This window comes from Camelus bactrianus, chromosome 6, assembly GCF_048773025.1.
Source record: "Camelus bactrianus isolate YW-2024 breed Bactrian camel chromosome 6, ASM4877302v1, whole genome shotgun sequence".
Taxonomy (NCBI): domain Eukaryota; kingdom Metazoa; phylum Chordata; class Mammalia; order Artiodactyla; family Camelidae; genus Camelus; species Camelus bactrianus.
The window spans coordinates 63274389-63302190 of record NC_133544.1 but is presented as its reverse complement, the minus strand read 5'-3'; the positions used below and the strand labels follow the sequence as shown (position 1 = coordinate 63302190).

Genomic DNA, 27802 nt, shown 5'->3' with positions numbered 1-27802 from the left:
AGTTGAACGGGGAGCCAGCAGGTGAAGCAGTAATGCAGTTTGTAGATTTCTGGCTCCAACATCACAAAGAGGTCAGGTTTGGAGCTGAGGCAATTAGTTAGGGTCCAGCCAGGAAAGAGAAACCACTCGAAGTATGCCAGAGAAATTTTACCTCAAGGAATTGGTACATGGGGAAATAGAAGGGCTATGAAGTCAAACATGGAACAGTGAAGCAATCTAGAAATTGGCAACAGCAGGCAAATTTTATCACACCCTAGGCTGGAGGGACAATGGGAGTTGCTGGTGTTACTAGAGCCCAGAATCTAAGGGCATCCAGAGAGCACCAGAATCATGACAAGCTCTGCATGAAGGGAGCTAGGATCATCGAGAGAAAGGCTGTCTGGCCAAGGAGAAGGAGCTGCACCTGCTAGGAATAATGCAGAAAGCAGAGAAAGGAGGAGAAAGCACCCTAGATTCTCTCTCCTTTCTTTCTACACTCTTCATCTAGCGACTCATTGCCAGATTTATCCAGAAGCCAGAAGACAAGGAAATGTAGTTCCATGTGATGCAAGACAGAGAAGGTAAGAGCAGAGAAGGATCTGGGAGCAACCAAGAAAGTGACCAGCACACTAATTTATCCAGTTACGTCAGGGGCACATTTTCCTGACTTTCCTCCTCAGAATCCCCAGTATTTTTAGTTTTTTCAACTTCAAGTCCCACACCCACTGATCTCCATTTTCTCTTAAAACGTCTCTAATACCTGTCCCTTCCCATCACATTGGCCCAGCTTAATTCAGACCCACCTCACTGTCCATATGAATTATTATAATTTTCTCCTCCTAACTGGTCTTGGACCACCAATTTCCTTCTGCTACTGTCTATGTCTATTCTAAGGATCAGCAAATTGTGGCCAATGGGCTGTATCCAACTGTCACCTATTTTGTGCATAAAGTTTTATTGGAACACCACCAAACCCCTTTGTTCACATACCATTTGTGGCTGCTTTCACACAGCAATGAGAGTTCAACAGTTGTCACAGAGACCATGTGGTCCACAAAGCCTAAAATATTTACTTTCCAGCCCTTTGCAGACAACGTTTGCTGACCCCTGGGATGGAATGGAGTCTGCTTCATTCTGTTATTAAACTTCCTAAAATCCCCTCTCTTGTGTCATTTTCCTGCCTTCAAATTCTTTTTCTTGTCTACATAATAAAACCAAAAGTCCACAGCTTCTCAGGATTCAATGTTTCCCCAAACCTGATGCCAAATGTACTCAATGTTTAAATCAATGATTTAGTGAGATGATGAATATAGCTTAGCACGATGCTCAGCACATAGTAAACAATCACTAATGCAGGCATCACTCTTGTTACTTCAGCTCTCCTCCTACCATTATCCACCATGTATCACTTTGCTCACACTTGCCCCATTTTTTGTTTCTGATATTTTCAATAATATACCAATAACTTTTTAAAATAGTGCTATAAACTGAATTGTATCTCCCCAAAATTCATATGTTGAAATTCTTACTCCCAATACCTTAGAGTATAACTGTATTTAGAGATAAGATCTTCCATGAAGTTAAAATGAGACCTTTAGGATGAGCCCTAATCCAATGTGGCCAGTGTCCTTATAAGAGAGGAAATTTGGACACAACGGGGTGATACCAGAAACATGTTCAGACAAAGGGGCAACCATGTAGACACAGAAGGAAGATGGCCGTCTGCAAGCCAAGGAGAAAGGCCCCAGAGGCAACCAAACCTGCTGACACTTTGATCTTGGACTTCTAGCCTCCAAAATTATGAGAAAATTAATTTCTGTTGTTTAAGTCACCTAGCCTGTGGTAATAATGTTATGGCAGCCTTAACAAACTAACACAAATAGTATCTAGGAATATAAATGAAATATAAAATCATTGCAAGGAATGTTAAAATTATAGAATATAAAAATGGAAATGAAAAATCACCCATAATTTCACCACCTTGAGATTATCATAATAAAATGTTTGGTATGTTTTCTTCCAGGCTTTTTCCCTAAGATACGTAATTTATTTTTTATTTTCATAAAATTAACATCACAATGTACTTATAGTTTTATATCCTAGTTCTTTTACATAATTATAAACATTTTTTTACTAAATCATGAACATTTTTCCATTGGGTAGAATTATTACAGTTCAAATGCACATACACATTATGTTGCATGTAAATACATACAGTATATTTCACATTTTTTTAGTTTACATGTAGGTACTGATCATTGTTTCTAAGAGCAGATTAGAGCTTTAGCTTTTTAAAATTACATAGTTATCAAAGGAATAAAGCCAACTACAAAATAAGAATCAACAGAATGTTGTAATCCAGTCATAAAGAAGTCAAATGTGCTTATACATATTCAAGAAATCAATTATCTTAGTTATAAATAATAAGTAGTTCATTTTTGTCATTATTATTGTTATTATTTTTTAGATTCCTCATATAAATGTCATATGGCATTTTTCTTTCTCTTTCTGGCACACTTCACTAAGAATGACAATCTTCAGGTCCATCCATATTGCTGCAAATGGCATTATTTTGTTCTTTTTTATGGCTGAGTAGTGTTCCATTGAATATATGTACCACATCTTCTTTATCCAGTCACCTGTTGATGGACATTTGGGTTGCTTCCATGTCTTGGCTATTGTAAATAGTGCTGCTATGAACACTGGGGTGCAGGTGTCTTTTTGAATTTTATTTTTCTCCAGATACATGCCCAGCAATGGGATTGCTGGATCACATGGTAAGTTTCTTTTCAGTTTTTTTTTTTCTTTGTTTTTTTTGGGGGGGCGGATAATTGGGTTTATTTATTTATTTTAATGGTGGTACTGGGGATTGAACCCAGGAGCTCGTGCATGCTGAGCACTTGCCCTACTACTGAGCTACACCCTCCCCCTCTTTTCAGTTTTTTAAGGAACCTCCATAGCAGACCTCAGTTAGCTTTAGTAGTAAGGAAATGCTCTCTTCCCAAATACAAATACCTAGTCACATTAACGTTAGAATACATTTCAGTGATCTACTGCCACACAGCAAAGTACTCCAAAACTTAGTGGCTTACAACCACAATCATTGTATTTGCTTGTCATTTTGCAACTTGGGCAGAGCTAGGCAGAGCAAGCAGCCTATCTCCCTCCACATAGAGTCACTCTTAAATTAGCTCCAGTAGGCTGAAGAACCCACTTCCAAAAATGGCCTTCTTCATAGAGCTGTAGTGTTGGTGGTAACTGTTGGCTGGGAGCTTAACTGGAGCTGTTAGCCAAGTCCTCAGTGCTCCTCCTTGTGGTTAGGCTGGGTTTTTCACAGCATGGAAGTCTGAGAAGTCAAACTTCAATAGGCAGCTTCCCCTTGAAAGCAAAAGTAGGAGCTATTAAATCTTCTTAAGGCATGGGCCTAAAATGCATTCTAAGGATAAATGTTAAGTCACAGGCTAGTCCACATTCAAGAGGAGGGAACTATCAGCGGTGCAAAACTGGAAGGTAAGATTCATTTGGGGCCACCGAAGTCCACCATTTGACAGTTTTTTTCTGTTCGTTTTGTTTTTGTTACCAAGAGTTCTGTAGCTAGCATCACCTCTAACTGTATTGACTTTTCAAAGTAACCTTTAAAAAGCTTATTTACAATAGTGTCCAACATATGTGACTGTTACGTCATACCCCCTAATTATTATTAAATCTTAATTATATTTCTTTGCTTTCTATTTTTAGTTTCTGTCAGGTACATTTATAACCATCCAAAATATCAGTGATTGAAATCATTTCAGGTTACTGTACTTTTCCCAATCTATACTTTATTATTCAAAAAGCACCTCAGTTTGAGAGACTTTGTAGGGGTTCAAATATAGTCAACTCCCACCTTTCTGAGGAGTACTTTTTTTTCTTTGGAGGAGGGGAACTTCACCTCATACTCTAGAAATGCTTTCAGTTTCAAGAACCCTAGCAACCTAGACCTAAGCGTCTAGACAATAAAAACCTTCAATCATCTTACACAACAGAATCTAGAGAGAGGTTCCAAGCTTGCTGCAGGTGGTTCCTTCCCTAGAAGTTCGTTCCCTCAATTTCTGTCAAACTCCAAACTACCCTCAAATTCCTCTAGATTTGCGATTACAATACTACCTAGCAATAAAAATCGAACATCACTGGGCAGGAAAAACCCCACACCAAGCACTGCCAAGACTGTCTAGAGGGTATTTTTCACTCAACAAATCGCAGGAGAATCGCAGATTTAGCGGACGGAGAAATAGTTCCCGGAGTTATGCAGCCAGTAACGGAAACCGGTTATGTGGTTCTTACCTTCTATCTCCCGAAAACTCTCTGCGAGATCTTGTGAATGCGGCCCTTTGCGGCTTCTTACCCACTTCAAATATGGCCGCCAAGCTCCAGTCTCCTTTACCTCCGAGAGCGGCGACAGCTCTGGCTTCACGCACATTTCCAAAAGGGCCTACTCCCGCGAGGCTGCGGTTCTGAGTGCGCAGGCGCGAACGGAAGTCCTCTTTCCGGAAAAATGGCGCTGCGGTTGATGTGCGGACGCCGGGAGCTCCTGCGCCTGCTACGGCCCCAGCGTCAGGTAAGGATGCCCCGGGGCTGAGCGCCGGGTTGCCACCCTGTCCCTGTGACCCAAGCCAGGGACAGCTCGTGCTGTGGGCATGAGCAGACGCTGACCTGCTCACCGGGACCTGCGTCTCATAACCTCGGGTCACATGAGGACGCCAGAGGGTTACGTCCCCGACGCCGTGGGCTCAGCAGCCCGTGTCGTGCTCTGTTCCCTGGAAACAAGCGTCATCCCTTCCACGAAAACCTGAGCTTCAATCTCTGGGCGCCTGGGTGGGTCTGCAGTAGCTGAGATGCAGGACTCACTGGTTGCATACCTTCACTGGGGTGTCTGAGAGTGGGGAGTAGCAATGCCCTTACCTGTGGTAGGGGGCTGCCTGTCTTTTGGGGAGGGCGGTGGGGGGGGCTGAGGGGGGAAGTGAGAATAAATAATAAGTGACTTCTCCCGATAAAAGGATTCCATTCTCCTTTTACTCACTCAGTTCCACAGCGTTGCAGGGCCTTACCAGTGGCCCCAGAAACCACTGACAGCTGGGCTCCGGTTCCCAGCCGGCCAGTGCTGCCGGCACCAGCACTATGTCCTCCTCATGGCCCCAGGCCCACGCGGCCTCAGTACCTCTCCCATCTCTTTTGCAGAAGCCCAGGTAAGAGGACTTTTGTCTCTGCAACATTAGGAGTGGTGCGTCTTTCTTGATCTGTTCTTACTTTCTTTTGACTAGGAGGAGGGGAATGTGGAGCAGAGTTCTTGTCCACACTCCATGCACCTCCCCAAAATGATAGCATCTCTGCTTGGGATAGCGTTTCAAATCCGTGGGGAAATGATTGAAAGACAGCAAGAGAGGTTTTCCTTATATATAAGGTGTTGTTTATATGGTGTCAAGAATGGTATCAAGCTACTGATGGTGATAATGTCTGTTTATATGTCTGTGTACACATTATACACATGAGATGTCACTACCTCCAGATAATGCTAGCAGAATTAAAATTTTAAAACAGTTCTATTTAATTGACTTAAATGTAAGCACTTACAAATTAAGTATTTCTGAATATAATGGAAACTGGCCAAAATAAATTTCAGATTCTTGTGTTCTAGAAAATATTCCATACTAAATTAATATCTGGCATTAAACCTAGCTTAAGCTTGTTGATCTGATCAATACAGACATGTCTTACTGTACTTAGGTTAACTGAAGGTCAGTAAGCTTATGTTATTTCTGTTGCAGGATTGTCAGCAAGAAAAAAATTAACTTGGTGATATTTTCATAAGTTATAAAATGAAGGTAAATGAGATAGAGTTGTCAACTGGGAAAAAAAAAAAAGCACAACCTAACAGTTGAGAATTGTATTTTATTTAGGGCATTACTGAGGACTTAAGCCCAGATACAGCCTCTCAGCTCTGAGGGACTGTTCCGAAGAGATGAGGGAGGAGCCAGGATATATAGGAGTTTTGAAGAAAAAAAAAAAAACAGGTAGTTGGAACATCAAAAGATTACTGCTAATTAAAGAAAAACCAGACATCTCAAAAGTTGTCTTTTGTAAAAGTTTAGTGCTTTTCTGTGTATGGAAAGATGCAAGAGTCTGCGCTTATTGAAATCATTCCCTTGATATACATCTTAACTACCTAGGCCCAGTATCCTGTTTTTCTCCATCCTGAATCCTCTTGTAGTACTCATTCTGGGTGACTGATGGTCCCAACATCTTTTGTTTGCAGATGTGGCAGGCAACATTCCTTATCCACAGGACCTCTTCTTGATAAATTGGATCAATGTTTGGGAGGCACTTCATGACCAATTTTGTTCCACAGTGCTAGGAAGGCTCATTCCTAGATCAGGGGAAGATTCTGCTGATAGGCCATTCAATGTTGATTTTGGGATCAGGCCCTGTAAGTTTTCTGAATCACCTGTCTTACTAGTCTGTTATGATCCAGGAAATATTTTCCCTTGCTGCTGCTTCCCATGTCTAGAATTGCACTATTACAATTAATCTGTATAGAGTCATAATATATGGTCAACTATCTCAAGATTTTTAGCCATTATTAATTTCTTTTAAGGTCTCATTACACAATGGGTAATGCAAAAGACAATCTTATAAAATAGACAGGATAAGTACTATAGGTAGTAACGTTAATAAGATCATAGTACAGCAAAGAGAGGCATAAAGGATTTGGAAACAAAGAGAACAAATTAAAACAATGATTAGTATAACTAGTTGTAATCTGGTCACAGTAAATCATCAAGTCCACAGGGGAGCCAGCTGGAGAAGACAAATTCTGGAAGGATCAGGTAGAGAAAAAGATAAATATTTCATCTTTATTTACAAAGGTATACTTTATCAACTTGCTGTAGGTCATAGTGTAAGAGAAAAGATTTTTCTGGAAAACAAAGATTAAAAGCCAGTATATTTAATATAACTGAAAAATTGTGCTCTACAATGGAAATTGACACAACATTGTAAACTGACTATAACTCAATTTTTTTAAATGTTTTTAAAAATAAATAAAATAGAAGCATTTTAAAATATTGTAACAAAAAAAAAGCCAGTATATTTCAGAAAATTATAAATCGTATTTGTCAATTCACTCAGTCCCATGTAATAAATTACTGTTGATCTGGATGAAGTCATCAGGTTTTTGAATAGTTTTATACCTTCTTAGCCAGGTCAGTGATACGATCTAAAAGTTATCAGAAACTTATATTTGTCAAAAAGTTCTTTTTATGAATCTTCTTGAAGATCTTCACTTTATAAAAGCACTAGGGTAAAACATTGGTTATCTATGAACAACAGAAGACTTAAAACAGCATCTTTAAAGATCTGATTACAGTGTAATTGACAAGAAACTTGGGTATATCTGTGACATACAACATTTTAAGATAATACTAGAATTATGACTGATACATTATACCAGGATGTTTCAGATTTTTAGGAATTCCATACAAATTTTGGAATATCTATATTAATGATATTTACTTATACAGTATAACCTAAAAGGTTTATCTCCAATCATTTGATGTTTCTCAAGTAATTTAATATACCAAATAAGCCTAATTAGCTTAACATTTCTCTCTGAGATGCCTCAGGGGGCTTTTTTTGAAACATTCCAGAGTTAGCTGGAGGATAAAATAACTTAATTTGTTACTTGAGAAGTTTGTCAAAAATATCAAAAAGGTTTCAAAACATTTGGTCAAATAGGATCATGGATCACTGTGAAACAGTACTTATTCACTGAACCAAAGTAACAAAAGATTTCAAGAACAAATACAGATTACTTAAAGGCAAAGAAACTCATACAATCTGTTATCAAAAATAGAATTTTAAAAAACTCTTCTCTTAACAGAGAGAAGAAAACTAATCCTGCACTAGCCTACTTTTTATAACAAAATTGTTACCTAATTAATTACACATATTACAACTTTAACCTTTAAGATCCTTAATCTTGCACAGCTCTGAACATACTAAAAGCCAATGGATTGATGGATTACATACTTTGAATGAACTGTATAATGTGTGAATTATACCTCAATCAAGTTTAAAATACCTTTGGTATGATAGTGGGGAATGAACATTCAATTCTAGTTCCTTGTGAAATCTCCAAACAGAAGTTAATCCTCTGGGTGGGGAGGGTATAGCTCTGTGGTAGGATAGCCTGCTTAGCATGCACAAGGTACTGGGTTCAGTCCCCAGTCCCTCCATTATAAATAAATAAACCCAATTACCTCTCCCCTGACAAAAAAATAGTTAATCCTCTGGCTGTAGTGGTTCTTCGGCACTACACGCTCTAGATTTGCTGACCATACAACAGTGAGGCTTCTTTGCAAATGAGTCAGGTCAAATAACCCCAATATATAATAAAATCAGCCATTTTTGCAATCATAAGTAACTTTTGAAGTTTGCAATCATAGAGACGGACTGATAAGAAAAATTATCCAGAACTCAGAAATAAACTAAAAGGATGACTAGATGTCTTATCAGCATCATACAAGAGCATGGCCTAAGAAGCCTGCCTAAAAATCATCTGACTCTAGAAATATACACCTTTCTTTAATTTACTATTTACTGTTAATTAGGGTCAAGACATTTTCCAGCTCTGTAAAGTTAGACACTAACTTTAGAAAGTTTGATAAGGTACAGTTTGGTCGGTTGGTTGGTTTGTCCAGAAGAGATGCAAATTATTTCTATCAGATAGAAAAGATAACCCCAAAAGTTGTGTTTTTCTTGCCCTGTAGGACATTAACTAATTTTGCATCTAACATCAGTATTTTGTCAGCATTCTTTGTCATCCTACTGTCCTTCATTAAACATAAAATAAATAAATTAAATAAATAAATAAATAAAACTTTGATACATGCTGAAACAATATATATACATATAAAAATTAAAAATTAAATAATTAAAACCTTAATCTGTAGTGAAAACCAAGAAGCGAGTAATTGTGAACAGTTTGTCATACCAGTATATACTGGTTGGCAAATTTAGGAATATTCCATAACCTTCAGAAACATACATCTTCTCATGGTATAACTTCTTTCCTTAATGTGGTACAAGACATGTATCTAATAAACCCCAAATATCTTTAGTTTTCCTCTTGTAAGAAGACAAAAGTAATAAATTTAGACTTGTTTAGCAATTGATATTTCAGTATTTTATCTTACTTGAAATGGCCTGGATATTCAGTGGTTTCCCATCATTTAATTTAGCAAAACTCAAGTTAACAAAAATCTAGAGAAACTATTTCAGATAGACATATCCAAAACATAATTATTTATAAGGAGTTCACCTGAAAACTACCTCATTTACCTTTATTTTATAACTTATGAAAATATCATCATACCAAGTGAATTTCTTTCTTGCTGTCAAACTCTGCAACAGAAATAGCATGAACTTATTGACCTTCAGTTAACCTAAGTACAATAAAAGACATGTCTGTATTGATCAGACCAACATGCTTAAGCTAGCTTTAATATCAGATATTAATTTAATATTGAATTTTCTAGATCACAAGAACCTGAAATTCATTCTGGCCAGTTTCCTTTATATTCAGAAATACTTAATTTGTAAGTGCTTACATTTAAGTCAATTAAATAGAGCTCTTTCAAAAATTTAATTCTGCTAGCATTATCTGGAGGTAGTGACATCTCATGTGTATAATGTTTACACACAAACAGACAAAACTAGAAATCTCGTAGTTTCACTTTAAACACTTAGTTATGAATCACATATTACAATATCAACTTACTAGTTTATAAATAACAGAATAAGTTAAATTTATTTGTTCATGTGATTAAGGCTTTACTATTTGTGGGAAAGACTTTTAAGATGTTTATTTCTCCTTGATAAACCCTTAAGGAGGCTATGACTTAGATTTTAGATGAGGAAGCCTTTTTAGCAGTTTGAGTTTAAAAAGGCCTTTTCTCTCTTTTTTTCCCCCTTGGTCTAAGGTTTTACTTAATTGAGCTAATTAATTAGGCTCAGGCTCAGGTCATTGTGGTCTGTCTGTACATTTCTGATTTGTAGGGATTTGCAAGACAAAGACAGTTGTTTTTAAATCCCCAAAGAACATCTGTTGCCAAAATGATACTGAAAGATTGACTTACCCAATTGTATTTTCTTTTTATTTGCTTTTTTATATCAATGAGATTTCCAACTAAACTGAAATTCCAAGAGTTCTATGTTATAGAATTTTGGGGTTTAATTTATCATGACTTTAAAAGCTTATACAATGCATTCAACAAAGGCCCTCTCTGAGTGCACAGGTTAAATCCAAAGCAAAATCTCCATTGTTATTTTATTAGCCCCTGAATATTGCTCCTGTTTTTTACTTTATATTGTGCAGGCCCATGTAACCCCATCAGTTTCCTTTAGTATGTTTAATTAATATTTCCTGAGAGGCAGATTCATATGCCCTGTCTTATATTAGGCGGGGGGAGCATTCCCCAGTGAAACGTGTCTATCCTACAGTATAATTAGGCAAAAGAGATGTAACCATCTTATATAAAGCCCATTTAAAATACCAATTTTTATAAACTTTCATCTCAATTCTTTTAGTTTTTATACCTTTAACTTTAGTTTCTATTAGGACCCCCATCAACAAACCTTTATCTAATAGGGAGTCCAGAGACCTTTCTTTTTATCCTAACTGTATAAAATGGTATTTTTGTATAAAAGGCTATGGGGTCCCTAATGAGGGATTGAGCCAGGGGACTCGGGCCCTTTTGTCAATCTTTAACTTGATCACTTGGCCTAGCTGTTGCCCCAAGCAATTGTTGGTCAGGTATCTCAGTGTAATTTTCTAACAGCCTTTAAACACACACACACACACACACACACACACACACATTTTTTTTTTAAACTGGGGTAAAAATAGCAGACTTGTTTGGAGCTCCTTAATGTGATCCCTTTAACCCATCCAAACCTTAGGTTATATTGTACCAAAACCTTTTGTTTTAATCCCATTGACTTTTTTTTAAAACTTACCTCATTTCTTAAAACCGTCTAGAGTTTTCCTTGTCTTTTGGGGATGAGTTCCTTTAAAATACCCACCTTGTTGGGAAAAAGTCTTAGACATTCCCTTCAGTTTTTTCTTATTTCCCTGTTAATCAACCTAATTAACGTTAATCGTTCTAATGTTTTTACTAGCATCTGTAAAATCCATTGAGGAGAAGCGGAGACCAAGAATAAGTCCTCCCAAACAAGTTTTTTGTTTTAAACTAAAGAAGTTCTAAGGTTAACCATTATATCTATCTTTTTCTACATTCTAATTTGGTTTTCTTTTTCCATAGCTACCAATAAAACAGCTGTTTATAATGAGACTCTCTAAAAATTTACCAGTTTAGAGTTTTTCCAATTTAAAGGATCAGTCATTTGGCTTTTAATGAGATATATCTTAATAGTGATTCAAACCAATAAGATGCAAGAAGCATCCCCACAAGAGAGTGTGAAGAATGTTGCCTAAACAAGATCCAGAAAGTTTACTCCCAAAAATAGTCTAAGAAAGTAAAGTCCTTCACTGTACAGGCTGACGCAATGAAGATTAAGATGGCAAAATGCCCCTGAGAGTTGGCACAGTCAAAAAAAAAAAGACTGCTCAGAATCACAGTCTGTTTGATTGGCTGCCAAATGTACAAAATGTGTGTGCCTTCTGGATGGCAGAGAACAAGTTCTCAAAACACACACACATAGATGCAGGCACACGCTTAAGAAGATCAGGTGAAACGTTTATATCTCAAAGGAGAAAAATACAAGATACCCCTAGAAGAACTTGTGTTTCTTTAAGGTCGGAATTCTGAAAAGATATTTTATGAAACCTGCTTTCTGTAACTTAACTGCACATGCAATAAAAGAGCCCCATATTGACCGTTTTCAGGGCAAGGTTTCCTTTAATTCCCAATTAAGTAAATACTTGTAAGTGGAAGTTTTGTACGTACATAAACTTGGCTGGAGTGTCATTTGGAGGCAAAGATGTTAGGGCAGCCTGTCAGTCACCCAATCCAGACTGCTCAGTGTCTCAACTGAGCAATAACCAATGTCTTTCAACTGAGTTCCTCCAGTAGCTTTCAGCTGGGGAGTTACTCCCCAGTATCTTTCAACTGGGGAGCCAGGTGCCTGTTAGACACAGCCAAATAAAATTCAGGATCATCAGGCAATAATCAGGAGATCCAAGAATCAGTAGAAACTTGCCCAGATTCATCTGGACTCTGAGGCAGATGGGCACAAGAGGCTCTGGATCCTCATAGAATTGAGGCAAAGGAGAGAGATCTTCTCTGGGCCCCTTCGTGGTAGCCAAAAGCGTTGACTGGAAGGGAAAAAAAATACACAGACTAAAGTTGAGAACTATGTTTTGTTTGGCAGACTTGCTGAGGACTTAAGCCCGGAAGACAGCCTCTCAGAGAGCTCTGAGGGACTACTCCAAAGAGGTAAGGGAGGAGCCAGGATGTATGGGAGTTTTATTTAAAAAAAAAAAAAAAAAAAACAAAAACAAAAAAAAAAACCAACAAGTAGTTGGAATATCAGATTACTGCTAATTAAAGAAAAAACAGACATTTCAATTTAATGAGTTTAGTATTTTTCTGTGTACATAAAGATGTAAGAGTCTGGGCTTACTGAAATCATTCCTTTGATACGTGCCTTAACTATCTAGGGCCAGTATCCTGTTTTTCTCCATCCCAAATCCCCCAGGGTGCCCAGTGTGGGGTGGCTGCTGGGTTGATGTCTGCAGCATCCTTTGTTTACTGACATGGCAGGTGACATTCTTTGTCCACATAAGACAGGCAATCCAGAAAATTTTGGATTATCAACAGGGCCTGATCCAAAATTAGCACACTGAGTGGAATATCACCAGAGTCTTCACCTGATCTAGGAATGAGCCTTCCTAGCACCGTGGGACAAAATTGATCATGAAGTGCCTCCCAAACACTGCTCGAATTTATGACCGAGAAGGGGACACTGAGGCCAAAGAAGGTCACCTGCCATATCAGTAAACAAAGCATGTCGGGGCCATCAAGCCATAAGCCACTGCAGCCACCCACTAAGATGCACCCTGAGGGGATTCAGGACAGAGAAAGACAGAACACTGACCCTGGATAGTTAAGGTGCATAGCAAAGGGATGATTTCAATAAGCCCAGACTCTTGCATCTTTCCATACATAGAAAAGCATAAATTCATTAACTTGGGATGTCTGATTTTTCTTTAATTAGCTGTCATCTTTTGATGTTTGATTACCTGGTTTTTGGGTTTGAGGGGGGGTTCTTTTTTCTTTTTTTTTTTTTCCTTCAAAAACTCATATATCCTGGCTCCTCCCTTACCTCTTCAAAACAGTCCCTCAGAGCTAAGAAGCTATGTTCTGGGCTTAAGTCCTCGGTAATGCCCAAAATAAAACACAATTCTCAACTGTTAGGTTGTGCTTTCCCCCCCCCCCCCCAGTGGACACAATTTATAATTGTGTATCTGTGATTATAACTTGAATATCCATGATTTCATGGACATTAGTATTTCTGAGGATGAGACCAGGTAGATATTTTGGTCTTAAAAACTGAGTTGTCTAAAGAAAAAGCATAATAGTTTCAATATATGCAAAATCTTGTGCCAGTGACACTCAAGTCAGTGAAGCTTAGTAAACACTGATACAAGAAATAACTTCCCAGCATGAAGGAGCACCATGAAATCTTACTGAGAAATTTATCTTCCTGCCTAGAGGGGAAAATAAAGTGTCCTTTTTTAAGTTTTGGATTCTGTGGACAGTGTAGGCTCCCCTGGGAGAACGAGAAAGCAGGGAGTTTGAGAGTTTCGCCCCACTATTGGTTGTCATAAGGAGACCCTTGATTTGTGTGTGTCCCCACTACTGAATATGACACATGGCTTTTTTTCTCCCCCCAGCAGGTTCAGGCCCCTCCAGTCATTCCTGCACCACCGCCACCCACAGCGGCAACTGAGGTGGCTTCTGGAGACACTGCAGATATAGTCCACGCTGCTGCAGAACAGAGCTTCTCTGAACTGGGGCTGGGGTCATTCACCCCAGTGGGACTGATCCAGAACTTACTGGAATTTATGCATGTTAACCTAGGCCTGCCTTGGTGGGGGGCCATTGCTGCATGTAAGGGGTTATCTCCTGTACGAGGGTAGAGGAAATGCAGACTTAGAGATAGAACTTTTAAGATAGCAGTTCTGTGAGTGGGTTGAGGAAATAGGTGTAGAAGTTTAGGGCTCAGAAAAACAGATGATTCAAATGAGGAATAGAGGCTCGTGGTACTTAGATGCACTCTGCTTATATTTCCTAAAGGACATTATAAAAACCACTAGATCACTTGGGATTCAAGAAGTATAGATATTTGAATGTGAGATAGGGTTCGAGTCAGGGGACCTCATTAACAGTGATGAAGCTGCCCTGGTTAGGAATGCAGAAGGTCAGGTCAGGCACTTAAACCTCAAAACTGGAAGACCCCCACAGTGCTCCTCTTGTAAGCTAAAACTGTGCTTTGAATTCTGTTTTTTCCCACACCTTGCTCCCACGATCATCCTGTCTCCCCTGTGTCTTCAGCTTCTCCCGCTTTACTGCCCTGCTCTGACCATATAAATATGCTCAGGCATACCTTGTGTTTCTCGGGGGGAAATTCCTTCCCTTCACTCTGCGTTCGCCTTTAACTGCTACCCTCCTCCTTCCTTCATAGCTGCTGTTTAGAAGAGTATTCTGTACCTAGTGGGCTTCTTTCGTTCTCTTCTCTGAGCCTCAGCATTCTGACTCATGCTAACACCGCCTCGCTCTAACTGCCAGTGGCATCACTGCTCAGTCCTCTTTTCTTTTCATACTTGCCTTTTCTGTGTTAGACACTAGACCATGAACTCTGTCCGTTGGCTTTTGTGACAATCTTTCTAGGTTTTTAGATTTTTTTAGGTTTTTTGTTGTTTCTGTTTTTTAAGCTTTTTGGGGGCGGTAATTGGGTTTGTTTGGTTGGTTGGTTGGTTTTTCGTGGAGGTACTGCGGATTGAACTCAGGACCTCATGCATACTAAGCATATGCTCTACCACTGAGCTATACCCTCCCCTAGATTGTCTTCTGTCTTTCTGACCACACCTTCTCATCTCCATTGCACAGTGCTCTACCTGCCCACCTAGTGCTGGTATTCTAGGTTCCATCCTTAGCTGCCTTCTCTTCCCAATCCACACCATCCACCATAATGTTGATAAAGCCTAAACCTGTATCACCCACTGGTCTCTTCTCAGCCCAGACCCACTTGCTTCTCTACAGGTACCATAAACTAAGTAAGTATTTGTTGAAGTGATCAGGAAATGTGCAGTGTAAGAAAAGCAGTCGGAAGGAGCTGAAGCAGTAGTTCCACAAGATTACCTCCTGCTCCAGGTATTTCTAGGGCAGTGGCTTTCAGACTTCATTCCAGGGAGCGCTAGAGGTCTATAAAAGTGTCTCTGAGCAGAGCAAAGGCCAGAGCTTGAACAGTCCTATAGTCAGCCTACCTCTTCACCTAGGGCAGTTTGATTTTATTTGTTATGTCATATTGGGGTTACACTTAGAGTTGGGACAGAAAAGATTCTATTGATCATAGAAAAGTTTGGAAACTATTAATCTAGAAAAATGGCTTCTGTCACCTTTTTGTTCAGTGAAACAAATAAGATTCCTGATCATTTGCTTAGAGAAGTTAATGCTAGACTATTTTGATGTCAAAGCAGAGGACTGAGCCTCAAAGGAACTAAGTCATACCCTTGCCCTTTGCTTGGGGGCCCTTGGGCTTAAGTCACAGGAAGAGACTGGGATAGAGAGCCTTTCAGGGAGGACCTGAAAACCCTCAACCTTCTAGGTGCAGAATGGCTTGAGTTTCACTCCAGTCCTAGTTTGTGTTTCCCAGGTACGGTCCTTGCCCGCTGCCTGGTGTTTCCTCTCATCGTGAAGGGCCAGCGAGAGGCAGCCAAGATCCACAACCACATGCCAGAGATTCAGAAGTTTTCCACCCGAATCAGAGAGGCCAAGTTGACCGGAAACCACACTGAGTGTGAGTCAGTTGGAGAATGAGCGTGGGAGAGGACCACATTTGCACCTTTCCTGACATTCAGCTGAGGGAAGGGAACAACTTAAATGCCCAAGAGTTGCTAGAGTTGGGCAAGTTCTAAAGATTTATTTGCTTCTTAGGCCTAAAGCTTCCAGTGACTGGCCAGGGTCAGTTAGAAATATAATGGGCCAGGTGACGAGGATGGTCACCTCCACCAGCACAACTCTTAGCCCAGCCATTAACTTCTCCTCCCTTCACAGTTTACAGGGCCTCCTCGGAGATGACGTTTTACCAGAAAAAGCATGATATTAAACTCTTCAGACCTCTCATCCTGCCTCTGACTCAGGTGAGCAAAAAAACATTTCCCATCTTTAACTACATCCTAAACCAATCAGATTACCTCCCCTGTGTCTCCCATGCCCTGGACCCCCAAAAAGCAGGTGGTGCTATTATACTACATGGGTTTTAATAATGGAGTAATAAAAATGTTCCCTCTGCTAAAGGGTCCTGACACTGTTCATCCTGCCTCATAGGCCCCAATCTTCATCTCCTTCTTCATCGCCTTGAGAGAAATGGCCAACCTTCCTGTGCCCAGCCTGCAGACAGGTGGCCTCTGGTGGTTCCAGGATCTCACACTATCCGACCCCACCTACATACTACCTCTGGTGGTCACTGCTACAATGTGGGGTGTCCTTGAGGTAAGCCCAGGTTTGCCAAGTGCCAGGCCTGCAGCGTGGGGAGTGAGGGGAAGTTAGGTGTACAGAGTAGTGCTTCTTGACTCCCTGGAGAAATAGATGGGTAAGAAATTTGAGCCAGGTTCAACCCAAATTGACACGCATTTGCTATTCCTCCTCTGCCTTTCCTTTTTTTCCCCCAGTTAGGTGCGGAAACCGGAGTGCAAAGTTCTGACCTTCAGTGGATGAGAAATTTTCTCAGATTGATGCCCCTGGCAGTCTTGCCCATAACTATCCATTTCCCCTCGGTAGGTAATGTCTTAGGGGCTGGTTCCAAACCTTCCATGCAAGCTGACCAGGGATGCAGCTTCTGAGTATCTTCTCTTCCCTCTCGTCCAGGCAGTGTTCATGTATTGGCTCTCCTCCAACATGTTTTCCCTGGGCCAGGTGGCTTGTCTGCGTATTCCAGCCGTACGCACTGTACTTAAAATCCCCCCACGTGTTGTGCATGACCCTGACAAATTACCTCCACGGGAAGGCTTCATAAAGAGCTTCAAAAGAGGTAAGGGACTGTTCTCTGTGAACAGGGCCAGGGGAAGGTGGTCTAGAATGGGACCAGGACCAACGGTCTCACTCCTCTTTACACAGGCTGGAAGAATGCCGAAATGACACATCAGCTGCAGGAGCGGGAACGACGCATGCAGAATCACTTGGAGCTGGCAGCCAGGGGTAAGTAGTCCTCGCAGGCTAAATTCTGGCATTTGTTTCTTCCTTTCCTTTGTTCATCAAAACCTGTTCTCTCTTCTTCTCCCAGGCCCCTTACGACAGACTTTTACCCACAACCCTCTGCTACAGCATGGAAAGAACGACCCTGCCAGCACCCCTAACAGCAGCAGCAACAAACCAAAGTCAAAGCATCCCTGGCGTGACACGCTTGGCTGAATTCTGTCCCCTGCTCAGGCTGGCAGGAACTCTGTCTCTTCAGAGGACTCAACCTTAGAATAAGTTGGAGGCTGGGTCCTTGCCCCAGACCTAGAAACTGTGGGACAAGTTGATGTTCATTTTAGAAGTGGATTCCACTACAGACTCTTCGCCTAAATGTAAAAGAGCACTGGGGAGCCACGTGTTCTTCCCATCCACAGAATTAGTAAACCTCTCTACTATACACTGCTTCCCGACACTGATTAAACAGGGAAATGGAGCCTGTGCTTCAGAAAACAGAATCAGCGGGGTGGTGATTGCTCCTGCCGGCCCATGCTCTTAGGAAGCGTCTGTGTTGTAACCTGGCATTAAGGGCTTAGACCCCCACCCCCCACCCCACAGATGTTTTGTCCCATCCACATTTGCCTTGCAGTCAGAGGTATGCCGGGTAAGTGGGGACTGTATCTGGAGGAACAACATTCACTTGCCCCAAGGTTACCTGTCTACTTTTTGTCCTTGAGAAAGTTTGTTTGTTTCGTCTGATCTCGGAAGCTAAGCAGGGTCGGGCCTGGCTAGTACTTGGATGGGAGAAAGTTTGTTTTCAGGCTTCCTGCCAGGCTAGTGGGAGCTGTCCTAGAGACACCATATAAAATGAAGCCACATAAAGCTTAGGAACATAACCCTTTTATTATCCAGCACCTATGACGGTTTCATGTCTCTTTAAAGGAGACGAGAAATTTGGAGCATTACTGGCTCTTGCAGTGGAAGAGGAGTGGGCGAGCACACTGGAGGTGAGTGAGCATCTTAGCACGTGGGCATGTGCTGCTGAACAGCCAGGCCCTCACCTGGCATGCTCCCCATCACAGTTTGCTTTATCGGCCCTTTAAAAAAATCTGGAACAATATGTAGCAAAACAAATAAATTACTCTGTGTCTCAGAAAGCAAGTTCAAAGATTGCTGAAGCTGCCTGGGAGGTTTCTGGGCAAGTGCCTGCAAAGAAGTGAGCTTTCCTTTTCAACTTCCTGGCTCCAGCCAGTAGGAGATGAGAGGCCCCTGCTTTCCACGTCTCAAGATTCCTCGTGGTATTTAGTTGGACTTGGGATCTTGTTCCTTGGGCATCTCTCCTCCATCTTCCAGGTCCATCTCTGCAGCAACTGACAGACATAGGACCTGGAGGTACCATGTGATGGATGCTACAAAGAGAAGTTTGAGTTAAAACTGAGAAGAGGTTTAAACGGGAGGCTAAGTTCAAGTGGCACTGAATGGGGCTAGGCCTGAGAGAACAACTATGGTTAAGCTTTAACCACAGGTAAGGGCTTTGGCAGAGGTGAGCTGGGAGACTAGATTTGTGAAAAAGGCAAAAAAAAAAAAAAAAAAAAAAAAACCCACCTCAGGCTATACCGGAGCTGAGCCAATGTGAGGACCCCAGGCTTACCCACAATCCTGCGGAGGCAAAGCGGCCGTCTGTTTTCTGGCACTCTGATGATGAAGAAGTAAATGGGCAAGCCTGAGAGGGCGATGCCGACGCCAATGAAGGAGTTGATGGTATCACTGTAGAGCGGAACGGCCACCAGGAAGATGGTGCAGAGGCAGAAGACGATGGGGAAGAAGAGGCTGAGCTGAGGGCACAGATGAAACAACTAGAGGTTAGACAGCTCAGGATGGACAGCCAAGGTAACCCACCTCCTGTGGGGGGTCAGAGCACTGAGCTTTCCTACCCCCTTCACCTCAACACACAGCTACCACCAGGTCCCAGACAAAGGTTTCTGAGTAAATGGTCTTGTAAGAATCCGATGGAGCAGAGGTGGGATGGAGAGGAGTTACCTTGAGAGGACGAGGCCTGTTGGGCTCCTTCCAGCGCAGGTAGAGCTGACCCACGATGGAGAGCCCCACGAAGAACCAGTAGCTGAAGCTGTAGTAGTTGATGAGCTGGAAGATGTCCTCCACGCACAGGTAGATCAGCGCCATGAGACCCTGCAGGCACAAGCCCACGCCAGCTCCTCTCACCGCCTCGGTCACGCAAGGCACTCTACTCCCCTCTATCTCCCACAAATCCACCCCCCTGTCAAGTCCTCAGTCTCCCCAACTGTCCTTTACTGTTCCCACCCCTCTTACCACCTTAGTTTCAACACCTCACTCCTTTCCTATTAAGTCAGTAGCCTCTCCGTTGATTTTTCTGCCCATCTTCAAACCTTTGCCAGGCTAACCCTCTGTACTGCCCAGCTCAGAGCAACTCCCTACATGGCTTTTGCCCAAGAGCCTCCCAGAATGGCTCTAACTACATCTCCTGCTCTTACCTCCTCCTACCCGACTCCACACTGCTGTACCTCAGGACTTTGCGATGCCATTTCTCTTAAACTAAAACCCATCCGTCTCTACCATTTGCAGCCCTAACCTTGCAAATCTACTTCAAATTCACTTTCTCCAAGAAGTCTTTCCTCATTCACCCTCTACCCCCATGGAAACAATCGTTTCTTCCCTTAAACACTGCGTCACTCACTATCTGTAACAGCAGTCATGACAATGTAGTCCGTGTACTTTACGCCTTATCCTAGACCAGAGGTCTCCGTTCCTTAGAGAAGATGGATTTTCTCTTAAGAATCACCGCAGCAGTTAGCACAGTGCCTTGCCCCGGGTGGATGTTCCATCAACAGTTTTTCTATTAGAATCTCCTTTAGAGCTTCTAGGAAGCTAAAACAGTTCTATCTACTGTTTAATTTAGTTTCCTTCATAATCTGGCCTTCAGCCCCAGGTTTGAGATCACTTACATTGAAGAGCAGAGCCGGCACTGGTGTGAACCGCTCTACGTGAATCATGCAGATGGTATCAGGGAGGTGGCCTTCTCTTGAGCCCACAAAGAAAAGCCTAGTTGGGGTAAGATAAGAGAGGCTGAGAAGCTTGTGGGACACTGGGTGTGGCCTGCTTCATGTGCCACAAGGCCCTCCCTCTCTGCCATCGCCTCCTTCAAAAGGGTTTGAGTAATACGGAATGGGGTTCAATATTGAGATTTGTGAGCACTGGAGGCTGCTGATGGAAACAAGAACAAAGGGAATATGAATACCATTTAGGAAGCATGATGACAGAGTCCGGGTCCTGTAATCCTACCCTCCCCTGCCATAGCTCTTCGTTATACTCCCCAGTAAAAGATGCCACTCATACCTAGAAGCAGCCACAATGGAGGCATTGAGGCCACCAAAGCAGGATAACGCAACTGCCACTGGAATCGTCCAGTTGAATATTCCAAAAATCTGGTCTGCAAACGTCTAAGGGAAAGGAATGGAAAAGAGTCGTTAGGACTTAACAGGGATGGAAGGCAAGGACAAGCATGCCCTCAGGTTCCCCTGCTAACAACCCAGCCCTTATTCCACGGCGGGCACAACAGAACCTTTCCCGCAGGCCCAGTACCCTAAGCATACCCTTTCAAGGACTCTCCCGCTTTCTGGGACTTTCAAGAGCAGCAAGATAACCAGAAGCCCACAAACACACCCTCACCCTTCTGCTAGTGAAAGTCCTTTACCACAGCAACAGCATCACTGGCCAGGATGTCCCTCATGTCGAGCACGGTGTAATAGGCCACGTTGGTCAAGATGTAGATGATGGTGACAATGGGCATGGAAATGCCAATGGCAAGGGGCAGATTCCTACAGCAAACAGAATAATGGGAACGGGAGTCCACAGTCTCATCCCCGCTGTCCTTCAGTTCTTAGACTCGACCACACCAACCCTGGGGTGGGGCCTCCCACGGCTTTTCCCCAGTGATTTGGCCTTTAAAGTTGCCTAGGATAGTGGCTTCAGCTCTGAACTCAAGCTAAAGAGCATCAAGGAGAAGGAATATCACATTTGGAGAAGAGTCTACACAATACACATACACACGATTAACAACTGTCACAGCACAGGAAGGGTTTATGTGTTTTTGGTTTTTTCTTTTACGTCTTGCGGTCTCAGTATCAGGATTCCTTCTCTAAGATTGTCAACATTGAAAAATTTGTCTTAAGATTGAGAAATATAAACGAAGAAATTATGGAGGCAAATATTACAGATGAAATCTCACATCTCCAGAGAATAAGATAGGCCCTCAGTAGGAAGAGCAATATGTGTAACTGAACAGGCAACTGGGAACTGTCCACCCCACGGGCTCACTCAGTTTAACCAGTGGCCAAGAGAATGACATAAAGACCCCTCAACGTCCCTGTAGTGGAATAAAGCCAAGAGCTTTACAAATGTTCTCTCTCAGTGAGCCCGGGAGGGGTGGGAAAGGAGGGGCAAATGCTGGAGTCATTCTGCTTCTGTCCAGTAGGTGGAAGCACCACCCAGGCCCCCACCTGCTTCTATTACCTGCTCTCAGGATTGCCACACTGGATGTGTATCAGGAGGACTGTTTCTCAAAGCCAAAAGGAGTTTATTATGATTATTTTGACTTAAAAATTTACAGCAACCTCACTCCCTGGCAAATCTTGGTTCCTAGAAGCATTGAATTTTAGAGCCAGGAAAGGCTCTGTAGATGGTAAAATTCAACCCCCTCAATTACAGATAAGGAGCAAGCAAAGATGGCAGGGGATTCCCTCAAGGTCATCCAACAATGAGTATAAAGACAGGTTGGGGCGCTTTGACTCCCTGCCCACTGTTTACACTCTGCATGACTGCAGGGCAATTCTAAGTAACGATGGTGTGATATCACCGAATGGCTGAAACGACCAATACCACGAAGTCAGTATGAATTTGAGAAACAAAGAAGGGATCAGAAGGGAAAGGAAGGTTTCTGGTAGCCTCTGACCTGAAGTTATCTATCTGTGAATAAGGGTGGGTCAAAGTTCTGTCAAGGAGAGTACAGGTTTTGAAAGGCATACAGAAGCACATGGCACAGCCTGCTTTAATTAATGCAGAAAGGCAAGAACAAATGTGAAAAGGCCTTTCAAAATTTTGTTTTTAGACACAAAGTTCACCTCTTAGCTCTGTTACTGTGATCACAGACAAGCCACTTCTCTGGGCCTCAGGCCTCAGATCTGTTAAAATGAGGCTGATAAAATCAACCAGTTGTGGTATGCTGTCTGGCACACCGGAGAAGCTCAATAAACGATGGCTATCATTGCCATGGAAAGTTGATGGTGAGGTACCTACCTCTCGGGATTTTTTATCTCTTCGGTGACATAGTTGAGGGTGTCCCAGCCCGAGTAGGAGAACAGAGCCGAGTACAGTGCCAGAGCAATGTCGCCCACTGAAAATGACGAACCCTCAAAGGAATTCTCAAAGTGACTCGAGGCTCCTGGAACCCAGAGAACATGGAAGGGCAGAAGGATTAGTGGCCTACACCCCAACTCCAGTAGAGGAGGGGAAGAATGGGAAGAATGGGCAATAACAGCAGGTGTGTGGCTGAGAACACCTTGGCAGCAAGGATACCAGTGGGCAGAAGAGAGACATCTGCAGTAATGGGCTGGAACGTGGGGAGCAGCACCAGGATCTTGACAGGAAGGACCCAGGTGGCTTTCTGGGGTGAGAAACCACCGCAGAGCAGAAGGACTGGAGAACCAGTGTGATGCAACTCTGTCCTGCCTCCTTTCTAACACCAGACAGCTGATACGGGCTGGAGGAAGGGCAGGGCTCAATACTCCCAGTCAGCAGAGTAGCTGTAGGGTAGGGTTCACACCCAGAAACTGGAGAGGAGCAGGTACAAAGAGTTCATCTCTGCCCCGGCCCTCACCTGTGAGGGGCACAATCATAGCCACAAGCACTGGGCTCGGCAATCTGCAAAAACCGGCTCCCGGGGCATGGCTGGCTGCCCTTTTCCCAAGATCGGCCTCTTCTAGGAGGCAGCACACATGGAAGTTAAAGGACAGGCTTTGGGGTCAGTCTACTTGGGTACAAATCTCAGCTCCACTACTTACTAGCTAGGGACTTTGGCAAAGTATTTAATTCTGCAGCCTCAGTTTCCTCATCTATAATGTGGAAATGAAGATAGTACCTATTGAATGAGATTTCACACAAAGGGCACTTAGAGGAGTGTGGCTCATAGAAAACGCTTAACAAATGTTAGTTGCTATTACTATTATTTCTTACCCTGGCCAAGTCTAACAATGCCTGCGATGATGACGGCGATCAGTGCCAATACTTTAGCATAGGTGAAAATATCCTGTACCAGGGTTCCCCACTTGACATAGGCACAGTTAATGAAGGTTAAGAGACCTGGAAGAAAAATAATACTGATTGGTGACTGACCCTACCATCCGGAGGGCCTTAGACTTCCAAGCCGTCTTCCCAGCATCAGTCACCAAAACGGACCATTTGGCCAAGGGCAGGAGTGTTTGGGCTCTGACCTGATCTGCACTGGAAACCTCTGCCCAGAATGTCCTCACCATTATCAGTCAAAGGCACTGGCTGAGCACATGTAAATGTGGCAACACACACACAGACACACACACACTCAGCACTTGTGTGAGACAACAGTTACTGTGGATTTGTTTACACACACAAGTGTTCACAGCAACGGGAGGCAACTGGTAGCTGTACACGATTAGTGATGTGTTCCGGCCTTTGGCTCTGAAAAGTCACGGTCTCTCCCCCTTCTCCGGCCCTGTATCCCCTTATATGGGCCCCAGGACCCAGCACTCTGATGCCGTGGTATTACTGTTAACCTTGACAAGTCCTGTTGTGACTTAACCAATGTCTAGGTCAGCAGGTCAGGACGTGTGGCCAAGGATTAGGCTGGAAGCCAGACTTCTTGCTCCTGCCGGCCAGCTCAGCCGCTTGTTTTCTGCTTGGAGAGATTCTCGGAACCGAGGTTCCTATAAGAGGGGGACAGTGCATTTTTCCTGACTGGACAATGCAAAAGTAGGAGCCACACACATTCCTCAAGTCCTTCCACGCCAGGGTAGAGGCAATCCCTTTACCCAGATGAGCCCGTAAAGTTCATGGATTACCCTTAGAGCCAGGCTCTTGACCTGGGCTTCCACAAGGACTGAAATTCTTTGTGAAGTGTTATGTACATATGTCCAAAGTATAAGCATTTCTCTAAGAAGGGGGCCCATACCTTTTATCAGAATCTCAGAAACCCATGACCCTCCAAAAAAAGTTATAATCTGCTACCTCAGAAGAAGAATTCAGGAAGGGAAGCCTACTCATGCTGAGGTCAACTAATAGCCCAAGGATGTGCCGGGAGGAGATGGTGGGAAGAAAGTCGAAAGAAACAATTCTGAACGTCAGCCCAATGTTCCCCAATCCCCCACCCACCTCTTACTAAACAAGCAGGCAGGCACATACTCCATACCTTCCCTGCTGCGGCAAAGTGAATTGCTACCCTGCTCCCTCCTTCCCAGCTCAGCAACTGGAACACCAGAAGGAGGGCTTAACAGCCCTTCTCTCAAGGGCTCCAAAGGCAAGATCAGAGTCAGCCTGCCTTCCCAGGGGACAGAGTGCTGGGCTTGCTGCTGCAGGCTGGCTCAGTCTAAGTACGCCCTGTCTCAGTCTGGCCGCGGCGCGCCCCTCAGTGTCCCCAGTACCCCTGTTATGTTTTGTCCCAGTCTCATCACACTCTGGCCCAGAGGCTACTTCACCTGAGCGGCAGGAAGACCAGCACCTCATAGCAGCTGTCTGACCTTCTGTCTCTCCCTCCCTTACTCACTGCCCAAGTTCTTTTCTGCTCTTCTGGAAAGGGGGCATTCCTGTCCCAAACAAGCACTTGCCTTCTTGCCTAATAAACAAGACAATGAACAACCAAACTTCATCACAGGACTGGGCAAAAATGCACCCGTAACTCCAGGCCAACGCAGTGCTAAGTTAATCATTAAAGACACAAGCGTGGAGTCTCCATAGGCACCCCACAAAAATGACCAAATCTTTCAGATCTGCTGACCCTCCTTTACTCACCACTCCTTTACTCCCTGCTGGACTTCTGCCTCCAACCATTCAGCAGCCCTCATGTCAAGACAGTCCCTTTCCCTGGACGAGTCTCCATCCTGTAATCTCAACCCCTTCCCCTTGGGCTCTGCTGCTGACTTAGACTTACAAGTATAACTCAAGCCACGTTTGGATTAGAAACACCAGGGACCACCAAAGCTGCCATATTCACATGGGACAGGGATCCCCTAATCAAAATTCATGGTTAGTCCTCCGGGTCACCACAGGGCCAGCACCACTGGGAGAGGCTTGAGGTTTAAGGGACTGGTTCTGGTTCATGTAGCCATGTGCCAAGAGGTCCTGTTCTCAGCTCTGTCCAGGGATGTGGGCAGGGAAAAGCCAACTCATTATCCTGTACTGCAACAAATTCTGAAAAGAAAACACATGGATTGTTTACACTTTAATCCCTGCTTTTTTATTCTACTTCCAAATCCATCCTTTGGTATCCTTCCTTTCACTCACCAGTGTTTCCTCCTCCTCCCTCCTGAGCCTTTGTTCTTGGCCACTGACCCCACCTGCACCCCCATCTTGCCCTCATCCGCTCTCTGTATCAAGCACAGGAGGCTCGGTTTGAATGAAGAAGGGAATCCTATGGAAAAAGAGCTGGTCCTCACCTTCCCCAGAGCCCGGCTTCCTCCAGGGCCTCTTGGCCATGGGAGCAGGAAACGGATATGGCAGGCAGCAGTGCTGACTGGGCTCTTTGTCCCCGCCCCCAGCGGATACAGCTGACCAGCGGCCCCAGAGCCGGGCCAAGTGCTCTGTTCTTAAAGTGGAGCCCGACCTCCTGCTTCAGAGGGAGGGAAGGGAAGGCTGGGCGGGGGTGGGGGGAGAACCATGGGATTAGAATAATATGGAGGCAACTGCAAGTTAACCTTGAGGACACAGACACCCTACCTTCCCACCTCTGGGTGCAATTCAATCTCCACCCAACACTGGGCCAAGTCCACAGAAGATGGCCTGAAATCACCTTGGACCCTTGACTCAGGTGCAGCTCCAGTCCTGCTTTGACCCCTGCTTTGGAGGAAGGAGCAGCTGTGAAGAAGTCACTCCTATAATCATTGAAGGAGATGCTCCTGAATGGTCATCAAGTCCAACCTAGGTGGGCCCCCTGGAGGAGGAGGCTAGTTCCAACACTAAGGCCCAGCATCAGCTCTAGAACTAAAAGCAAGGAAAGCACCTGCCTGGACTGATCCAGAACAGAACAAAGCTTGCAGGCCCACTGGGGATCAGGTGCCCAGGTTTAGTTTAGATGCCCAAACTAAACAGTCCCTGAAAAAGAACATTCAGCCTACAATTCTCCCAAAACCATTAGGTTTAAATATATACAATGTAAGGCACCACTTAGGCTGCTATTTAAGCCATTTTCTGCTTTAAATCCCCGAGGACTATTAAAAAAAAACCTCAGCACTTTATTAGGCCACTCATTCCATTTTTAAAGAGATGAATAGCTCGTCCTTCCACTAAGCCGAAAACATCTTCCTCGCAGCTTCCAGCCAGTAGTACTGGTCCTGTCTTCTGGAGCCACACAGAATCAAGCTCAAGCCACTCCCACATTCTGACCCCTCTTATCATTAAAGGTTAACATCCTGTCCTCCTTGAGTCTTCCCTCTTCAGGCTAAAGACCGATTTTCTTCAACCTCTTGTGTGACAAATGTGGCTTCCCACTACCAGCCCAGTTCTCTCCTCTGCAGTCACGTCACTTTGTCAGTGTCTCCCTGGAAACTGAGACCCACACAGGGAACTCCAGATATTGCTGCAGGCAATGGAGTCTCAGATTGAACTCATTGTCAACTGTAACTCCTTTTCCACCCCCTGAACTGATGAGCTTTTCCCTCTCCCCTTTCTGGGGCCTACTAAAAGAGATTCTTCTGAATCTCAGATATGGGACATTATATTTATTCCTAGTAATCTTCCTCTCTGAATTTTTAGGCATCATTCTCATCTGCTAGAAATGGATTTTTTTTCCTCCTTAACTTTATCAGTTAATTCGAATGCCTTCAATTTTATGAAATCTGCAAATCTGATAGCATACCTTCTGGGTTCTCACTGAAGTCACTGATAAAAACATTGACTAGGATAGGCAGAGCCCTGCCTCTCTGCTGTCATTATTCCACAATATCAACCAAGAATCCAACTATTTTTTTTAATCTAGTCCACCTTTTTCTACATCGTGAAAAAGAATATCATGAGAGTTTGTCAAGAACCTCTCTGAAATCTGGATGCACATGTAATGCTCTAGTAATTGAATGATGCTACCAAATGCT

The 27802-nt window shown here is 43.3% G+C and overlaps 2 protein-coding genes and 1 long non-coding RNA gene across 8 annotated transcripts in view; 1 reads left to right on the top strand and 2 right to left on the bottom strand.

Moving 5' to 3' along the window:
- Positions 1 to 2689: 2689 nt before the first annotated feature.
- Positions 2690 to 4436, bottom strand: LOC141577929 (uncharacterized). Its single transcript, XR_012507582.1, has 2 exons — positions 4303 to 4436; positions 2690 to 3357 (listed from the first exon to the last, which is right to left on the bottom strand). It is a non-coding gene; the product is annotated as an uncharacterized LOC141577929 (long non-coding RNA).
- OXA1L (OXA1L mitochondrial inner membrane insertase) lies at positions 4429 to 17892 on the top strand. Of its 2 annotated transcripts, none has more exons than XM_010954693.3 (10): positions 4429 to 4576; positions 5043 to 5204; positions 13934 to 14147; positions 15913 to 16056; positions 16314 to 16399; positions 16587 to 16751; positions 16931 to 17035; positions 17127 to 17289; positions 17376 to 17456; positions 17542 to 17892. In XM_010954693.3, exons 1-10 carry the CDS (start codon positions 4514 to 4516, stop codon positions 17667 to 17669), a joined length of 1311 nt encoding a protein of 436 aa, XP_010952995.2. In that variant the 5' UTR covers positions 4429 to 4513; the 3' UTR covers positions 17670 to 17892. The 2 variants fall into 2 exon arrangements, with proteins under 2 accessions (XP_010952995.2, XP_045372449.2); XM_045516493.2 differs by having other exon boundaries at positions 4448 to 4576; positions 13931 to 14147.
- Positions 17893 to 18316: 424 nt separating this feature from the next.
- The window catches only part of SLC7A7 (solute carrier family 7 member 7), a 31990-nt gene continuing 22504 nt past the window's right edge, over positions 18317 to 27802 (bottom strand). For all 5 annotated transcript variants that reach the window (XM_045516492.2, XM_074365814.1, XM_074365812.1 and 2 more), the window contains 8 exons: positions 23703 to 23828; positions 22767 to 22911; positions 21166 to 21289; positions 20808 to 20911; positions 20417 to 20513; positions 19473 to 19622; positions 19084 to 19267; positions 18317 to 18841 (listed from right to left, as the gene is read on the bottom strand). In XM_045516492.2, coding sequence (XP_045372448.2) covers positions 18735 to 18841; positions 19084 to 19267; positions 19473 to 19622; positions 20417 to 20513; positions 20808 to 20911; positions 21166 to 21289; positions 22767 to 22911; positions 23703 to 23828 — 1037 coding nt within the window. In that variant the 3' untranslated portion in view covers positions 18317 to 18734. The remainder of the gene's footprint in view (positions 18842 to 19083; positions 19268 to 19472; positions 19623 to 20416; positions 20514 to 20807; positions 20912 to 21165; positions 21290 to 22766; positions 22912 to 23702; positions 23829 to 27802) is intronic.

Bases quoted from the DNA above. Each gene is read 5' to 3' on its own strand.
- OXA1L (XM_045516493.2), top strand. From the start codon at position 4,514: ATGGCGCTGCGGTTGATGTGCGGACGCCGGGAGCTCCTGCGCCTGCTA. The intron at 16,752-16,930 runs GTAAGCCCAGGT...TTTTTCCCCCAG, and splicing joins CAATGTGGGGTGTCCTTGAG to TTAGGTGCGGAAACCGGAGT. The intron at 17,036-17,126 runs GTAGGTAATGTC...CCTCTCGTCCAG, and splicing joins TAACTATCCATTTCCCCTCG to GCAGTGTTCATGTATTGGCT.